This window comes from Emydura macquarii, unplaced genomic scaffold (genome assembly GCF_026122565.2).
Source record: "Emydura macquarii macquarii isolate MOO-44397 ecotype Brisbane River unplaced genomic scaffold, CSIRO-AGI_Emac_v2 contig_2768, whole genome shotgun sequence".
Classification (NCBI taxonomy): domain Eukaryota; kingdom Metazoa; phylum Chordata; order Testudines; family Chelidae; genus Emydura; species Emydura macquarii.
The window spans coordinates 30548086-30567422 of record NW_027132905.1 but is presented as its reverse complement, the minus strand read 5'-3'; the positions used below and the strand labels follow the sequence as shown (position 1 = coordinate 30567422).

At 42.0% G+C, this 19337-nt stretch overlaps 1 protein-coding gene across 19 annotated transcripts in view; it reads right to left on the bottom strand.

Annotated features, from left to right (window-relative positions):
- Positions 1 to 19337, bottom strand: part of ANKHD1 (ankyrin repeat and KH domain containing 1) — a 209125-nt gene continuing 189788 nt past the window's right edge. For 8 of the 19 annotated variants that reach the window (XM_067566852.1, XM_067566857.1, XM_067566858.1 and 5 more), the window contains 8 exons: positions 18850 to 18999; positions 16923 to 18532; positions 6656 to 6844; positions 4958 to 5209; positions 4423 to 4485; positions 2673 to 2848; positions 881 to 1045; positions 1 to 496 (listed from right to left, as the gene is read on the bottom strand). In XM_067566852.1, coding sequence (XP_067422953.1) covers positions 437 to 496; positions 881 to 1045; positions 2673 to 2848; positions 4423 to 4485; positions 4958 to 5209; positions 6656 to 6844; positions 16923 to 18532; positions 18850 to 18999 — 2665 coding nt within the window. In that variant the 3' untranslated portion in view covers positions 1 to 436. The remainder of the gene's footprint in view (positions 497 to 880; positions 1046 to 2672; positions 2849 to 4422; positions 4486 to 4957; positions 5210 to 6655; positions 6845 to 16922; positions 18533 to 18849; positions 19000 to 19337) is intronic. The other 11 variants (XM_067566860.1, XM_067566870.1, XM_067566862.1 and 8 more) reach the window with 8 other exon arrangements.

The following is a 19337-nucleotide window of genomic DNA, read 5'->3' as shown; positions in this document are numbered from 1 at the left end:
TACTGTTCATCTTTTTATTGAATATTCAGGTAAATATTTCACATTAATACAGGCTACATAAGTGGAGCCACTATACGACATGAAATTTACTCAACTCTTTTCCTTTTAAGTATGTAAACAATTATACATGTATTTACCACCGTAAAAGGTTGAAATCATGTAATCATCTAGTTCTCTGCTGCATACAAGTAGCATTCAGTAGTGTTTAGCCAAAAGCACTAGGTTCATCTGATTTTAAGTTCAAAATGGCTAAACTAACTGGAGAACAGAATCAGTTGAACAGGTAAATCAATTTGTTCTTACACAATGGGCAATCGAATTTTCATTGTTACAGCCCACAGAGAAAAATTGCTTAGTTAGGCACATTAAAAAAATCCCCAGGGTTCTTCCAAGGTCATAGGTTTCCCAAACAAGGCTAAAAAGGATCCCTCTTAAATTAGTTGACGTATTTGAGATGCATGTTTCCAATGTGAGGTGCCCAGGTGCCAGGCCAAATCTGCAATGGGGAGAAAAAAAATTAAGAAATATATTTTAGGCCCAACTGCAAAGTTCTATAATAGACAGAATTCCAAACTCAAGATTTGTGGCCACGTTTTTTAAAGCTGGGTGTCTAAAATTAGGCTCCAACATAAAACTGGTCAGATGTTCAAAGGGGCTATAGCTGTCTTCAGTGATGACTAGGCCTTTTGCGTGAATGGTAACTGGTAATATAGAACCCATCAGCATGTATTACTAGTTCACCTTGTTCGTAGCAAAGTGTATTACTTTGCTGAGCACTGCTGAGAATCAGGCCACTTATTTGACTAAGCACAAAAATATCAATTGAGACGTATGATGGGAAGTATCATTTTAAACACATGAGAAAGATAAATGACTTTACCTGCTGAGCATCAGTACATTCTGTTGAATTTTGAACAACCTTTATCATAGGATTCCAAGCTGGATCAGGAGTATGAAGCCCATTAAAGAGAGGCCCTCCTGGGCCATCAGCTAGTTGAGGATGGGAAGGTATCAGAGCGCCTCCATACATGGAAATTGGTAGACCCTAAAATAGCAAAAAGGACAATCATTGAACAGTGTAGTGGTTACAGACAATAATGCTAGTACCTTACACACAGAGTAGCACCTTTCATCTCAGAGAATCCCACAGCACTTTATAGAAGTTATGGGCAGAGATCACTACATCCATCATTGAAATTAGACATGGGCCGCTGTGCATCTGCAATGCTATAGAGCAGTGTTGTGAGGAGAGGTGAGAATACCATATCCGACTCCAGGGGCAATTAAGAGAAAGCAGAAGGTAATTAATTTTACTAGTGTTGGAATTTTGCAAGGATTCCAATGTGCTGCATAGTATGAGTGAAAGTGTTATTCAAAACGTTAAAACTTCATTCAAATCCTCAAATCCATATGCAACATTAAAGTTGCACTTACAATCATCTTGGCATTCTCTGAGAAAAATGGGAACATATTGTGGTGTAAGCATCAAATTTGGAATGCTCAGACTCCTTGGAACTGGAGGTTCCAATCCCAACAGAATTAAGTCAGCCCTTTATCCTCCTGAGATACCCATATTAAGTAACAGTGTAGTTTGAGAGTGGTTCTTTTAGCAGAGTCTACAAAGGCAGACATCCTTTCTGCTCTGCACAGATTTCATGTCATGATGCACTTGGGAAGTGCTCTCCTCTCCCACCTATATACCAGTTGTCATCGTAACTAAGCTGCAATGATGCTATGTATACAGTTTGAAAGCACAGTGGGAACCTTTAATATTTTAATGGCCAACTGGAACTTTTAAGTTCACAAAAGGCATAATGGCTTTCTCTGAAGGAAGCATCCTTTATAAAGCCTCACTCACTTGGCCTCCAACATATAAACCTGCCAGTTTCATAAACATCTCTCTGCACAGGATAGAAGGTGATACAGAGCTCTTTTGATATATCCCTCCCTCAAATTTCTGTTGTGTCCCATTACATACGATATGAAAAATCTTCCTCTTGTATTAAAATGCCTGTGACTCAGAAAAGATCGAGGACTACAACAAAGTACTTTCTACAGATGTAGCAAGGTTCCGAGAATACTCCAGACTACGCACATGATCCTAGATATTCCTCAAATGCTTAAAATGAATTATGACTTCGCTGTATTCTGTTTTTGCCTTATGCTAGTTTCTGATGTTCATGGCCTCTTTACGCACACAATTCATATTACTCTCAACCTCCTGCCACATGTACTGAAGAAAACTACATGATATGCACATGCATAATTTACATCTGTAACTAGGGCTAGAAGCCTTAAATATTAACTAGCCTGAAGAGGGAGATAGTCCCATGATAGGAAGGCTACCAGAATCAAACACAGCAGGGGAGAATGCAAAAGCAGAGTGTCACTGAGCAAGTCCATGTATAGGCTTGGGATATTAGCAACTAGAAATATTTAGTTTCAATTCTAATGTGCCCTTGGTTTGACTAGTCACTAGTGTGTGTCACACACCCAAGAGTGTTTTTGGAGTGCATGAGGCTGCATGAATTCTCATATTTCTAGAAAACAAACATTCAAAGTTAAACAAATCTAAATTTCACTTCTGGACTTGCATTGTCAGACGAGTCATCTGCAGCCAGGGAAAACAACCCAGCTGCTTATAACAAATTCAATTTTCAAATATAACTTACTTTAGAGAAATCTACGAAGCTATTTGGCATAGGTTGGTGGAAAACGTTTGAGGGAGCCACGATTCCAGAATCATCTCTCTCCATTGGCTGATGCTGAGAAAATGTCCCTGGGTCTGATAACTGTTGATGCATTGGATGATTCCCCATTACAGGTTGGGACCAACCAGACAAACCTTCTGGAAAGGAAGAGATTAAAAATGGCTGGTTATGATCAATTGAGAACACTCTGGAATAAATCAATCAACTGCATAGACCATCTCCACACACATTAAGGATCTTGGAAATCAGCATAATGCTGCAAAACAAACTGGGGCATTGTTCTGAACAAATAACTTCTCAGACCTCCCCAAAATTCACTTCTATTCTATCTTCAGACCTGTTAAGAAAGTATGCATACGTCTGTGCAAGAGGGCGGTGTAGGCAGAAGCCGAAGATAGGAGACAAGTGAGGCTGCAGAAACCACTGCCCACGTGAGGTCCAACTGCATGCAGACATTTTCTTCCCCTCCTAGCATCAACTGAGTTAGGCGCTAAAGCACTTTCTATATCAATGGTAAGGCAAGGTGGGAGGCTTCACAGAGTCACATTTAGGGCAGGAGCTGGTGTGAGGTGAAAAGCAGAGAACTTTCTGAAGACTGAAATGGGAGAAGATGAGGAAATCTGGAGATGTGGGACTGGGTCTGATATCTATTTTCTCCTATATTCATTCTCCTATTTTCTCCTGATATCCATCATTCTCCTATATTCCCCCCCAGTCAAGTTTAGTGCCTGTTCAAACGTCCCCAACACTGAGCTAGCTTTAATAGAATTGTGATAATGAACATTGCCAATCTGTAGGACAATTTTATAAATTTAGTCTAAAAACAAGCCATGAGACACCAAGGTTAATAGGACAATGTCAGATCAAATTTGGACCAAAATTTAAGTCTCTAAAAAAAACCCCTATCTTTACAAAATAGTCATGTTATTTTACTACATACACAATCTCTTCAAACTCCAAATGAAAACAATCTGCAGCTCAAACACTGCAGCTTTGTGATTATCCATAAGAACTTGAAAATGAAACTACCAAAAATGAATATAAACCTTCAGCTGTTTTGAAGTTGCTTTAAGAAATTGCTGTTGCCTGGAACAGAACTTATTCCATATTATTCAATAAAACTTATGGAGGAGAAAAGAATGTAAAAATTAAGAAAACATTTAATCTGAATGTCCCAGTTTTTATTTTTTTGTCATAACTAACATCATTTTAAAAAGTAGTTTGAGTGACAAGCTACTAATTAATGAAATGCAACCACAGCTTCAAGACCGAGTTTTAAATTTAGGGACCAAATTTGGAGGAAAAGGTAAAAAAAAATATTTGCTCTCATTCAAAAATTACATGTCTATTCAATAGATTTAACAGTGTGGAAGATTTCAATCACTCTCTCAGAGATTAAGTATTTATTGTGTTCCTTTGCAGGATTTAAGTCAGGTGAAAAATTCTATATCATGAGAGAAAATTGCAATGGTTCAAGTAAAACAGATTTGGCCTGAAGAAAATCTGAGTCAGTCATTACCCAGTGTGAAATGTTTTGGCAAAGCTCACTATCTCTATCAAATATTCTTTAGAGTCTTGTGGGTTATAGATTATTTCATGAAAAACCTGGTCTGATAGCTATAACATCAGAGGTATTTATCTCTGAAAATCCTCCATAATAGTTGAGTAAATGAACAGAAAAGCAATCATGAAACAAAACCTAAAGAAATACCTCTGTTCTTCCGAGACTTGATCCCATCCCAGGTGGGATACTGAGGCTGTATTAACAGCCCATCTGTAAAGAAGAGTATGTTTCTGGATTTGTACCCACATAAAGTGTTGCAAATCAATCACTTCTTTTTTGCCCTAATTGTGGTCCTTATGTGTCAATTCCTCAGTGAATGAATAAGAACTTAAAAGACTCCCCCAATATATTACCCTAAAGAAAATGCACATTTTTCTGAGTTATTCTCTCTATCCCCACCCATCTGTTCGTGACATCCCCTTCATATTCCTTTTAGTTTCTGCTTTTAAAGGAATTTTACATGCAGTTGATATAAGTACATTTTGTTCTCTGGTTTAGAAGGGAACATTTTTATATACAACTATCATGTCTTACGCTATCATTTTAGATTTGATCCTCAAAAAGCAAAAGTTTGAAATTTTGATTTTTCCCCAATTAGTTCTCAGAATGAAGTGTCACCCTAAAATCTCAGATTTTTTTTTTTATATAGCGCGCTTACTTATTGTGTATGAGACTGACTTACCTGATACACTGTTAACTCCAAATGACCAGATACCACTATGTCCAACAGGAGCCGTAAAGTTAGTTCCTAAGGGGGTAGGAGTGACAGAACCTCCCTGTCGAATTCTAGCAAGCCTTTCTGTCCCAATAGGAGGTGGTACCTTTCGATCTTGACTTGTGCTACCTGCTTTTGGCTGGCCCATGTTGGAAGGTGCAGCAGCAGCTGAAAGGGGTGAAGATGATCCTGATGAAACTGGTGGAATAGGAGATTCACCTGGTGACAAGATATTTCTCTTGCTTTATTATACATGAAACACTTATTAAGTGATGTTAAATAGTACAATTTCCGCTCTAAACTGCCAATCTGCATTATGTAATGCAGATTATGAAAGGTGTAAAAGTTTATTGATTTATCTTTTGGGGTTAGCAAGAGAATTGAGTTACTTGTGGCACAATAATTATTGCATTGATTGCTGTTTAGCCAATCGTAAAGATTCTTCACCAATGATTCTGTATCTTAAATTACTTGTATAAATACATAAATGGTTCCAACCACAAGATAGTTGTGTGACTTTTCTAGATCTTCTTGTAAATATTTTAGATTTACTAGACAAGGACAAGAAAACGAAGGTTTTATGAAGAGATATGCAAATTTTGGCTCAAATTTTCTGGGCACTCAAGAGGCCTTGTTTTCAGAGGTGCTGAGCATCCTCAACTCCGAGTGGGATATAAACTTAAGATGCGATTTTCTAAAAATGCTCAAATGACTTAGAAGCGTAAGTTCCATTGACTTTCAGTAGGACTTGTCACAGGTGCTTTTGAAAATCCCTCCCTTAGTTTTGGCAACCAACTTTATTTTGGGCCTTTTGTACTCAGGGAGTTGCCATCACTAAGATTCTGAATTGCAAAGATCCAAACTTCTCATGTGGCCACTCGCTCTCAGATTTACTCCATAAAAGGAGAACTCATTGCCATTTTAGACAATTTCAAAATTTCACTGAATTTTAAGACATGAAATATTAACTGTAGAAGTTTTCAAAACCTTGAAAATAAAGTATAATTCAATCTGAGAAAGCTGTGCCAATTTCACCTGATGCAATTTTACACTATAAAAAAGTCCCCCGAGTTGTAACCACACAAAAATGAAACTTCTCTTCACAGATTCTAAGTGTACATCTGCACTGCAAAAAAACAAAACAAAAAAAAAAAAAACCCTGTAGCAGTGAGCCTTAGAGCCTGGCTCAACTGACTTGGACTTGTGGGGCTTGGGTTACAGGGCTAAAAATAGCAGTGTAGACATTTTCGCTCTAGCTGGAGCCCTGGCTCTGAGCCCCACTCCCCTCTTTACTGTATTTCAGAGCCCATTCTCCAGCCTAAGCAGGAATGTCTACACTGTTATTTTCAGCCTTGTGGTGCAAACTAGAGTCAGTTCACCTAGGCTCTGAGACTCACTGCTGTGGGGTTTTTTTTTCCCCAGTGTGGACATATCCAAGCCTCCTAAAGCTGTCAAGACAGGCAATACTACTGGAATCTATGGCATTTTACACACGATATCCATAACATTTTTGAGATCCCATTTCACACATTTCCCTTCTTTACTGAGGTTAAAAGCCATTAGCAATAATAATTTCTAAAGCCATTGGTTACCTACCCCTCAAAGTTACAAATCCATTGGTAGCTAAAGACAATAACTAAAAGTTTATAGATAAATAAGACAGACCCATGAAGTTCCTACATGAATTTGTAGCGCTTGTCCAAGGATGTGGTGAAAAATGCTGTCTGTTAAAGCTGGGAGTCCCAACAGGTGCTGGCCCTTGAAGATAAACCCGTTGTATGTTTGCTGAAAAACCTGTCAGAGGAGCTGAAGAGGCAGTTGAAGAGCTGTTGGATGGATCTAGAGAGGGTAAGCCTGAAATAAATGTAAACTTATTAAATTTACCTGTTTGAGAAAATACTTCAAGGCACTATGAAGACTCACTGCCCCAAACAATTTAAATTTAGTGTCCAGTCACCCTCTTCATGGGTATTTACATGTGTAATGAGTTTTCGCAGGTTGCAAGCTAAGGAAGAATTACATACAGATATATGTATTTTTCCATCTCACTCTCTTCTCTGTCAGCCTGTAGCTGTTATCACACCAAGCTCTACCTCAGGGATAGTCTATTTTTTGTTGAGGCCCAAATTTCTTGGTCCAGGTTAAGTCAAGGTCCAGACTCCAGAGGAAAAAAACAACAGTAAATAAAAAGATGTCTGGGTCCATTCATAAGTCTGGTGGTCTGCATTTGGTTCGCCTATTGATTACCCCGCTCTACCTTCACCCACCGTGACAAGATAAGACCAAGACAAGCCTACAAGAGAAGTAAGCCTCAACTTACTCCTCAGCCTAGAATTCTCCAGAGCTAATCAAAAAGTCAAGTACACGAAGTCAAAAACAATAAAAAGTAAGTTGATGGAAGACAGAGAATGATCACTTAGTACCAGGTCAATAATTCATTGTAATATGTTCCTTGCCCATCCTATAGCTGGGGTTCACAGCTGGAGCACACACAAATAGCCTCAGAAGTGACCTTAGACTGATATTTGCATACTGTGCTGGTTAGAAGCAGTTTCTCAGCACAGGGCTGCATTCCAAACAGGAGCAAAACTGAGTCTCCTTTGAAACAATTGCCATAGGGAGCTGAATTTTCTGATCAAAGGTTTTGCCACCAAAATACCTTAGCGGCCGCCTTCATCATAGCTTGGTAATAAACAAACATGATAATAAATATAGAGAATTGGAGGGGTTTTGGTTTTATCTGATTGTGTGTGTTGGTTTCTGGAGCCTGTGGGAGTGATAGCTGCCATTAGAGAAGAGGGCTGACAGAATCATTGAGGGGCTCAAAGAAATAATCACAACCAGGCCCTTAATGGAAGGACTGGGACATATATACCCGAGCAGCCCAGCACAGTAGCATTTAATTTCAGAAAGGGGAGCTACACAAAAATGAGGAAGTTAGTTAAACAAATTCAAAGGTACAGTGCCAAAAGTGAAATCGCTGCAAGCTGCACAGAAACGTCTTAAAGACACCATAATAGAGGCTAATTTAAATATATATCCCAAATTAAAAAACACAGTAAGAGGACCAAAAAAGTACTACCGTGGCTAAACAAAGTAAAAGAAGCAGTTAGAGGCAAAAAGGCATCCTTTAAAAAATGGAAGCTAAATCACATTGAGGAAAATTGAAAGGCACAAACTCTGGCAAGTGAAGTATAAAAATATAATTAGGAAGACCAAAAACAAATTTGAAGAACTGCTAGCCAAAGACTCAAAAAGCAACAGCTGAATTCTTTTTTATTTTTTTAAAAGTATATCAGAAGCAGGAAGCCTGCTAAAAAACAGTGGGGCCAGTGGATGATAGAGATGCTAAAGAAGCACTCGAGGAAGATCAGGCTATTGTGGAGAAACAAAATGAGGTGAACTGAAGGGTGTAACCAGCAGCCATCGTGTTCAACACCCAACTGTCTGATGTAATGGCTATCCAGGCTGGGAGAAAAGAGGCAAGGTGGGAGAAGAACGGAAGAGAAACTGGATCTCTGGTACAAACCCGTTGTTCGCCCCCGGGCCACCTTCAAAAGCCTCCCTTTCCACCCAAGGAGTGACGACTCTGACTTGGTTTCAAGGTAGATGCCAGTGAATTGCCCCGGAGACATTTGTAGCCTCTATTTCTCTTTCTATAGGGCTCCCTCTGGACTGGCCTCCAAAGCACTGCTGCTGTGAGGGCTTGAAGTGTCTCCTTGATGAGGATGGGGTATAAAGGCCCAACAAGCGCAATGGGGCCCTAGAGTTCTTCAGACTATGCAGCCTGGAGTCAGTTTGGTCCACAAACAGCGGTGCCATCGAAGGAAGGTCCTGGATGGACTGCTGGACTTCCATCGAGAGACCAGACTACTGGAGCCACGAAGCCCTCCTCATAGACACCGTGGAATCCATTGCCTGCACTGCCGAGTCCACCACATCTGAGGCTGCCTGCAGGGAGGCCCTGGCCACAGTCTTACCCTCCTCCAGGATGGCCTCAAACTCTTGTTTGGAGGACCGGGGGAGGAAGTCAGTAAACTTCTCGAGCAATTGCCAGATGTTAAAATGGTATCGCCCCACCAATGGCTGCTGGTTAGATACCCTTAGCTGTAGGCTCACTGTCGAATAAATGTTCCATCTGAATAAGTTCATTTTCTTTGCCTCTTTTTCTTTGGAGTGGAGCTCATTTGCCCCTGCATGTTACGCTCGTTAGCCACCGGGACAACAAGTGAGCCCAGAGATGGCTGTGTATATAGATATTTGAAATCCTTAGCAGGCACATAGTACCTTTTCTCTGCCCACTTGGACATGGGGGGCAGAGATGCCAGAGTTTGCCACAAAGCCTTAGCCAGTTTCACTAGTCTCTCATGCACTGGGAGGGCTACTCTGGAAGGGGCTGCAAATGCTAGGACGCCAAAGAGCTCATCCACAGGTTCTTAGGCTCCTCTATCTTGAAGCCCACGTTACCTGCTACGCTTTTCAGTAGGTCTTGATGTGACCTATAATTGTCCAGCGGGGCTGTGTGCGAGGGGCCCACTACTGCCTCGTCTGGGGAGGACAATGAACAGGCCAGTAGCTGGGGGGCCGCTGGCACCTCTTCCCTAGTTGGGGTGGTCACTGACAGACTTCCCGACAGCAACTCTCCATGCTCCGAGTCGACGTCTAAGGCTGGCTCTAAGGCTGGCACTGAGGCAGGGTTTTTTGAAGAGCATGGCGCCGAAGTTCCTGTAGACGAGAGCGGTAGGGCACTGTGGAACGGCAGAACCCCCAGGGATTCCAGTATTGCCATGGTCCAGTCCGTTGTCCTTGAGGCCATTCCCCCATCTGAGGCGGCATGGGGAAGACTGAGGGGGGCTTTTCAGCCTGCCCCTTCAGGGGGTACCATAACTTCCTCCCCTGAATCCGAGAAGGTATATCCCGGTGACCACAGGGGTACCAATGCCACCTGCTTCTCCTCATCTCTGAACTGGAGTTCTGGCCTCAGGGAGCGGTGTCTGGAGCTGAAGCATTGGCCATATCCCGACTGCAATTTGTCCTTCGTCATCCTGTAAAGACTTGAGCGACGCTGGGGCTTTGCAATGCCACAGGCTTTGAGAACTTCGGGGCTCCAAAGATTGATGCTGACGCTCAGCACATGAGTGCCTAGCGCCCAGTGACCATTGGCCTGAACTTGATTTGTCCCCGCGCAGTTCTGGTGACCGGTGCCAAGAACCCAAAGAGCGCCTCGAGGTCTGAACGGTGACCAGTGGGGGACAAGGCTGTTGCGCTGACATTGGCATCCCTGTCAATGAACCCCCAGCCAGGGTGTCTGCACCTCGGTGTGAAGGCCTACCCTTTCGAGGTGTAGGTGGCACTGGCATGGCCAACAGGACCTTCATCACCTGAAACACCTCAGGCGTGGAAGGGACCAATAAGTGGTGCGGGCCTCTGCTGCTCCCTAGAGTCGACAGCAGTGTGGGCGCCGGGCTCAACGCCTTTCTGGGCAAAGACCCTTTCCGAGCTGACTCCAGCTTCCCTGAAGTTTTCTTAGCCAGCTTTGGTGCTGGCAAGCGCTCCCTTTCTGAGTGCGCCTTCTTTTGGCGCTTCTTCAGCACCGGGGATGTTGAGTGAAGCCGGTCGACTAACGCTGGAGGAGTGCTTTTTAACGATGCCACAGTACTCGGTCCCGAGTCCAATCTCGGCTCCAACGCCAGTCTGAGCGCCACCTCCATCAGAAGGGCCTTAAGTCTTATGTCCCGGTCCTCCTTAGTTCTCAGGCAAAAGCTCTTACAGATCTTACAGTTATTGGAGAAAGAACCTTCTCTCAAGCACCTTAAACAGCTCTGATACGGGTCGCTCAGTGGCATAGGCTTCTTCAAGAAGCGCAGGACTTAAACCTTGGGGAACAGGGCATGCCCCAACACTGGGAACTTACTCATTAAGTAACGGAGTAATTACTAAACAACAAACTTTAAACTATCTACACTAGGAAAGCTAGAAACCACTAGGAAAATGGAGACTTGCAAGAGCAAGAGAGTTGTTCCATCACGGGCGGTAAAAAGGAACTGGAAGGGAGGGAGGCCGGCAGCACCCTATATACGAGTGTATTCGCACAATGCTGCAGAGGGCGCTAGAGCTGGCCCTACAGGTACCACTAGGGGAAAAACTTCCAGCACCGGTGCATGTGGTGTGCACATACCCCTAAATCAGAATGGACATGAGCAAGCATTTGAAGAACAACAACATGCTTAAAAATTAGAGTGAAATTATGCCATTACAAAATCATTTCAAATGTGTTTCTTTGGATGATTAGACAGGTTTGCATAATGAGGATATGTAGCATGAGACTGGAGTGTCCTGACACTACATAAAAACTATGCTCAAAGGTCAGTTTATCAAGACTCCAAGACATTGCAGTGTAGACTACCAACTACAAGTGTTAACTTAACCTGGATCACTGTTACTCCAGATCTCAAGAAAGAATCAAAATCAGATTCACACTGTAAAGGTGGCTGTTGTGTGTGGTTTCAAGGCATTGTGATGGCGTTACAGCTTAAGGTATGCCAGCTTACTGTAATGCATTTTAATCTAGTATATATAGATAGAGTCCTTTAAAATACAGAAAAGCATAACAAGTGACTGAAATGGATTCCTTCTGGTTTTGTCTTCAGCCTTCTAAAAGATGCATGCTAGTCTGCCCCCAAGTCTGCCAACGGCTAGGACAAGGAGACATGAAAAGTGGAGGCAGGACAAAAAGGCAGTTTTCCAGAAATGACCCAGAGCCATAACCTATGTCAGAGAACCACAAGTATCTGGAAAGAAAGTGGGCAAATTGGGAATCTCTGCTTTCAATCTGAATTTTCTGTATCAGTGGAAGGGGAGAAAAGTACTCAAACTCTGCTTATGACATGAAGGCGCTTGTCAAAACTCCTATTTAAAGACAAACAAGTGAGGAACTTAACTGGGCAATCTGCCTATAGAAATAAACTCTAAAAGACTAAGTTTGTGGAAATCCAAGTATTCCTACCTACACCCCCAAGGTACAAAAACTTGCTTGGAGAAGAAACTTGGAGAACAAACCATTGCTTGTGTTACAGGTGCAATGTCATATCTAGCAGTCATTTTGTTACATATGAAGATAAACTGACCCATCAGCAAGGACTGCCAGATTGTCTAAAGCCCAGGGCTGCTGCACTCCACAGCATACTAGTGTCTAAATCAGTAACACATGGGATGTTTTGACCTCTCGGAACTATGAGAGATCTGTATTTCAACTATAAACCATCAGCAAAACAAACTCCAATATTGATTGTTGTAGAGGCAGACACAAGAACACACTTTCCTGTGAGGCTAACCTGCTACTCTGGCCTGGAATAAGCACCCAAGTAGCACACCCTACTTCATCCCGGGATAGACAAAAATGGATTTTAAAATTAAATACAGGTTTCTTCTTAAAAATAAGGCCATTTAAATTTGAAATTATGACAACCGATGCTAAGGTCTAAACTTTCTCTAATCTACTAAAATAATTTAAATTAAACAAAAGTTAAGCAGCATCTATTTACTGCCAAAGTTTTAAAGAAAGTCAAACCACCCAACTGGTGGGTGCAACTGTCTAAACAACGGGAACCAGTGTTCCCTGAAGTGTTAATCCAGCTTCTGCGAGCAGTAGCCTCTTCTGCAGGTGCAGAATATTGTCTCCATTTCAATTTATATAACTAGTTCAATTCAAATGATTAGTTCATTCAAAGTTAAAAACCACTAGAAAATTGAAAAGAGTAGGATAGCTAGTTTTCCAATCTATAAATAAAAACTAGATGTGAGTATAAGATCTACTAGTTTTAAAATTCTGAAGTACATAGTGACAAAAAAACTCAAATCAGTTCAATTCACTAACTGTATATAATACTTCCTTTGTTTAATAAGTCTGTTAGTTTTAAATGCAAAATATGTTTTGATAAACCTTTTATCAACTTTTTTCATATGTATCCAGTATATTTAAGGTAGTATTATTTAATTTCTTTAAAAACTTTAAATTTTGTGCGCGCACATTTTTAGGTACGTTTGAATTCCCATCCAAACAGAATTTGACACAAATCTCAAAAAATAATCTAGTAAATAAGAAATGCATTATTCACCATTTTCTAACATAATAAATATGTAAACATTAAGAATCTGAATCAACGTAATTTAAGCTATATAACTGCTTAAATAAACATGTACAGATGTGTATCCTGGTTTACAAAAAGCATATTTAGTGTAATGGCTTTATTTAGTTGCAACTGAAAATGTCTTAAGGCTGGTCTTCACGTACTTCAGTGAAGATGCTACTATGCTGATGGGAGAGCTGCTCCTGTCAGCATAGTTAATCCGCTTCCCTGTGAGGTGGTAGCTGTGCGACAAAGTGCTGTCTACACAGGCAGTTAGATCAGTATAACTGCATCGTTCAGGGGTGTGCATTTTGCACACTCCTGAGCAACACAATTATACTGATAGTGTAGACCCGGCCTTAATGGTTATCACCAATGAGAATCGACCTTTCTTTAGGGAAATAAAAAGCACAAATACAAAACACAATTAAAACTAATAAATTTAAATCTAAATTTCCTGCTTGCTAATTTAATCATAATTTAAATCTATCCATTCTCCTTTATCCCATCCAAAAGGCTGATTTCCTGACTGCAAGGTCTGACCAAAGAACTGAACTGGACAAGAAGGATGACATCTCAAAGAAATGAAGTGAATGAAATGGGTTGAGCTGGTTGAGCTGGTCACTTTTCCAGATATATGTCTGTAAGGGGATGATGCTGGAGGGGGCCAAAAAGACTACTGATTCACCCTTTCTAGATACCAAGATCTGCAGAATCTGAATGGCTCTGAGAACCTGTTCTTCTTGTTACCCACCATCAACTTAAATACTCTTTTTCCTAACTGAAGAGAAGTGAACACAATCTGAAGAGCTTCAGATTCCAGAAGGAAGGAGGTACAAAACCTGAAGAAATACTAAGCAGGGAGGCAGATTATGTAATTCACTCAAGACCTGCTAAATTTTTACTTTTGCCTTCAAGTACTGTGGTTAGAGGATGTAACAGACTTCTATGTATGGGGTGGGAACTGGGGAGAAGAGATGGCACAACTTTGTGTTTTTTAAAACATATAATCACTAAGTGCCCCAGCCAAATTCCAATTTGGATAACTGACATTCTTAAATTCCCTTGTTTCAATTTAAAAAAGTCCTCACTTTTCTCCTAGAAGACACTTGTGTAAATTGTGTTGGGGCATAATTCCTACCATTTCTAATCCAATGGTTTATGTAGCATCTAAAGCACCCTTGTATATCTGGAGTGAAATGTGTTAGATAAGTGAGAGAGATTTAAGGTTTTGTTATAGCTGTGTTAGTCCCAGAGTATGACAGAGAAAAGGTGGGTGAGGTACAATGTTTTATTGGACCTACTTCTGTTGGTGAAAGACAAGCTCTGTGTAAACTTAAAAGAAAGCTGAGTGCGTCTCAGAGTTTTTAAGTTATTTTACCTTTCTACCTTATAATATTTTTGTATGAAAAATGGAAAAATGAAAAATGGATGACAGAATTTTAATAGCATAGTTACCCCCCTGTGAAGAAGTTTCATTTTCCTTTACATGCATAATTGCCTTCAGAGACATTCTATGTACATAATCCAGGGTATTTGACTGACTTCACAGACTTTTTACCACATCTTCCTGAATAATGGGTGGATGTCAACTTTGACCACACATGCGAAAAAGAAGAGCTGCTAAAAAGTCAGTGTCTGGAGTCCATTTGAACAGGAATTGACAATTCTACTATTAGAGGATTGGATGAACGAGGTCAGACTACTCCAATTGCAAGAGTTCTAGCATTTGGTTCTGGTTGTTGCACTGGGAGCGCAGAGACCACAGGCAGCCTAACTGTTTGTGCTCTTCAGACTGCAGATACCTAGTTTAAACTTAAATCTTTAAAAACTCTTTGAGACACGTTGGCAAAAATTTTCCGACTTTTGTTTAGGTACCTATAGAGAAGTGGCCTAGTTTTCAGAAGTGCTAAGCACCCATAGCCCCATTTGAACTCAATGGAAATGTATCACTTCTGAAAATCTATTCACTTATTTAGGTGCCTAATTTCAGTATCCAACTTTAGCCCAAAGTTTTAAGAGGGTTTGTGGGATGGTATGCTTCAAGAAAGACTTGAAACAAATTAAGTTAGGAATACTTGGAAGTGAGATTCTCCATACACCCACCTTCAAAGTATGCAGTCTAATCTTCTGACACATGAACAAAATCAGAAGAGAGCAATGGGGTAAGGGTAACTTTGTGTGTGTTTCTACTAGGTAAATGTCAGGGAAAAGGAAGCAGGACTGCCAAGTGTTCAGTCCCTTAATAAAATACTAAGTCTCATATGCTGAGAAAGTTCTAAGGCATAGTTTCTCAACCTATGGTATGCGTACCCCTGGGGGTATGCAAGACACAGGCAAGGGGTACCTGGGGAAAAATAGAGTGAAGGGGAGGTGGGTGGCAGCTGCTGACTTCTGTGGAAGCCAGGCGGCAGCCGCCCGCTTCCCACCTGGGAGGCGTGTGGCAGCCCTCTGCTTCCTGCCCAGTCACAGCTCCTAATTGAGAGGCGGGTGGCAACCCCCAGCTTCTGGGGAAGGCAGGTGGCAGCTCCCAGCTGGGAGGCGGGCATCAGCTGCTACCGTCCTGGGAAGCTGGGCGGCAGCCACCCACTTTCCGCCTGGTCCCAGCTGGGAGGCAGGCGGCAGCCCCCAGCTTCTGGGGGAGGCGGGCAGCAGCTCCCTGCTTCCCACCGGGTCCCAGCTCCCAGGTGGAAGCCCAGTGGCAGCCTCCTGCATCTTGCGAGTTGGGCTCGCAGCTGGGTGGCAGCCACCCACACCCCAGCTCCGAGCCGAAGGACAGCCTCCAGTGCCTCAGCTTGAAGACGGGCAGTAGCCGCCTGCCCACATCCGTGGGTCCCAGCTGGCGCAGGAGCCTCCTCTGCCCCAGCTCAGATTGAGTGGCAGTCACCCACCTCCTGGGCTGGCAGCCAGGCAGCAGCTGCCTGCAACTTGCCCAGGTGACAGCCCCCCTTCCCTGGTTCAAAGCTCAGTGCCCAGAAAACTTGTCGCTTAGAGGAGTGAAATTGACAACCATGACAGCTCCAGATTTCACCAGTTACCCTCTTTTCCTGTCTCTCTCTCTCTCGTCCTCTTTCTGTGTCTCTCTCTCACCCCTTCCTCCTCTCAAATCTCTGGCAAAAAACTTGGCGTGGCACTTATATTCCCCAGCATTGGTATGTAGCTCAAAGCCTCCTAACTTTGGCCAACATCACCTCTAGCCCAGGTACATACTTGAGTTGCGCACCCCTGGCGTAAAGGTGGTAACCCTACCCACACTAGATCTGACATCTGTCATATCAGTCTTATATACTCTGCCCTTCTTCCAACATACGGCTCACATTAGTCTGTAAATATAAAATCCCATGGAAAATTGAGTGTTGAGGTACTTATTAAAATTTTCAAAAGTTAGAGGGTACTTGCTGCTTAAAAGGTTGAGGAACACTGTTCTAAGGGGACAGAGATCCACCAAGGTCCCCATCCCTTAGGCCTAGCACCATGGCAATCCATCTTTCCTTTATATGGCATCAATATTAGGCACCTGTAGGTAGAGTTCAGACAAGTGCCACTATGCCCTTACTTCCTAAAAGGGCCAACAGTGGTTGCTTCTGCAGCACTCCCAGTGCCTGACAGGTCAGTGGTGGGGAAGAGAACTGGATGTTTATAGTTTTAAATAGATTTTGAAATTAAACTTGGCAAGTTCAGCTCTCATGTTGGTGTTCTATGCATATTACCTTGTAAAATATTTCTGGAGCAATTTGAGAACAGGGTCAAAGACTAACAGCAGGACTGTCTCTTTATGCCAGTGTAGAAACTTTGTGACTTACCAACAGGGCTGGTAGAAACTCTCTGGGAAGGTGGCCTGACTCCAGGAGCCTTGGAGTTATCAGGATGCACATTTTCTATGTGTCCAAGCACAGAGTTACTCAGAAAAGTAGACTGAACAGTGAAAGATGGGTCTGCTGCTGCTCGTGTAGATAGTGGACAGTCTCCCCATCCTGGGTTGGCCGGCACCTGGTTGCTATCAAAAAGACTACTAAAGTGATTGAAAAGCGTTGCTGGCCCAAATGTAGGAGGCAATGATTTGTTTGCTGGGTTAATGTGCATCTGAGAACTGTTCATAACGTTCATGGCTGATGAGAGCTGTACTGCAGCAGGTGGACCTTGAGACGGAGTTAAAGGAACTGGATTTGTAACAAAAATAGACTGATGATCTTGATGTAGGTTTGCATTTGGTACGACTGAATAGAAAGAACCTCTAGGCTGCATTCTGTGAGAAACTCTAGGTGCTGGTACAGCTAACTGAGGTAAATTACTGTTGTCCTGATTATCTGTAACAATTGATCTGGGTGAAGCTAAGCTTAATGGAGGGGGTTCTGAGCTAGATGAAAAAGGCATGGACATAGAAGAACTTATATCTGACATGCTGGTTGGCAGTATCTCATCCTGGACGTTATTTGCAGGGCTGCTAGATGGGTGAGTTTCTAGGACTCCGGGATTGCTGCTAGCTGATATATTGCAACTACTTGCAACTGAAGATGGTGCACACGTGTTTCCAGTAGATTGGTCTGGTGTTGACACCTTCTCTTTGGGTGCTGAGATAGCTGAGAAAGAGTCTGTTTTAAGTGCAGAATGCTGTGTTTGTGGAACATTAGAGGGCAGAAATGTGGTGGGAACTTGCCCGTTGTTTGCAGGTGCAGAGGAAGCAGAAGGCAGAGTGCTACAGGTGCTTGTCACAGTTGAGATTGCTGTTGCAACCGTACTTGTCTTAGGAACACAAGTGAACAACTGCTTTCTGACTGATGAGGGAGTCCGACTACTCGTCGCACACAGCGGTTGGGTGGAAGCAACTACAGAAGAGACAGTAACAGGACAATTAGCAGTAGCTAATCCAGTAGACTCTGTCTGTAAAATATTCCCATTCTGGTTACCTACACGACTTGAACTATTATGTTTTGGAGAGCTGTTTGTGCTGCTAGGGTTAACTGGTCTCACTGGGAATGGTCCCCAAGTGTTCGGCGAAGGTGAAAAAGATCCTCCAAACTGGGCCATAGGTAAGCGAGGGTGTCGAATCTGTTGCATAGTTTGGGCAGCCAGCAAGGCAAAATGAGGGTGGGAATAAGCTAAGGGCAGAGACACTGGAAAAGAAGAACGCACATTTGCTGGAACATTCTTGTTCAGTTTGTTAGTGGGCTGGAAAGTAGAAAGCGTCGATGACTGTGATGTGACAAGAGATGGTGCTCCGAGCGGAAAGGAATTTTTGTTGGCAGCAGCTGCGGTACTGACTCCAGATGAAAAGTTAGCATGAATTGATTTGGTGTTTGGAGCAGGCGTTCTTATATGAGTTTTAGGAATCAAGTCTTCCAGTTCCTTGGCAGGATCTTGAATAAGGGCACTGATGAGTTGAACAGCATACCTTGTTGATTCCGTACCACCCCTGAAAATTAAAAACAAATATTAATCTTCTCTCTGGAATGGAACTCACTGTTTCAACACTTCTTGATATCTCATAGCTAAACAATTTCTTTTGGCTATATTAGTACAAGGAACATAGTAAATGGAACTGTCAAGAAGTTTTATTTCTTGCTATTTGCTAATTTTACAGCTTAATATTGTGTAAGCATCAGACTTTTAGCATGCCCTGCTATCAGCAATACATGCACTATACATTGTCCTATCTTAAAGATAAGCAGACTTTTCAAAAAAAAATCTTGTACCAACTCAAATTAAAATAATTGTTGCCATATATCATACCTTATTGTGATCATTCTTTCTCCATTCTTATCTTTTTGTTTGTCCACATCAATATGAGCACCAGTAACATCTTGAATTGCTGTGATGTTGCACCCACCTCTTCCCATTATTCTAGACACAACAGAAGCTGGGACAGATAATTTCTTAGACCTATATCACAAAGATTGCAAATTTGTGAAGTCATTTTAGAGAAATTTAAAAAGTGCCAAAATCTGTTTTGTTTGGCAATTGAACATCCCAATATTTTTACATTTCAAGGCAGCAAATGGTATTCTGTTGGTACTGAATTCACCCTTTGGACCTCTCTAAAATTTCCCCATTGAAATTACTTGTCACCCTGAGCACTTCTGAAGTTTCTTCAGAATACTTATTCCACCAACTATATTACATCATATAGATGCACATTATATCATTACATGCTATTTTGAACACATAGTTCTTCATCTTTTGATCTACCCTGTATATTTTTAAAATTTAAGTGAGATGAA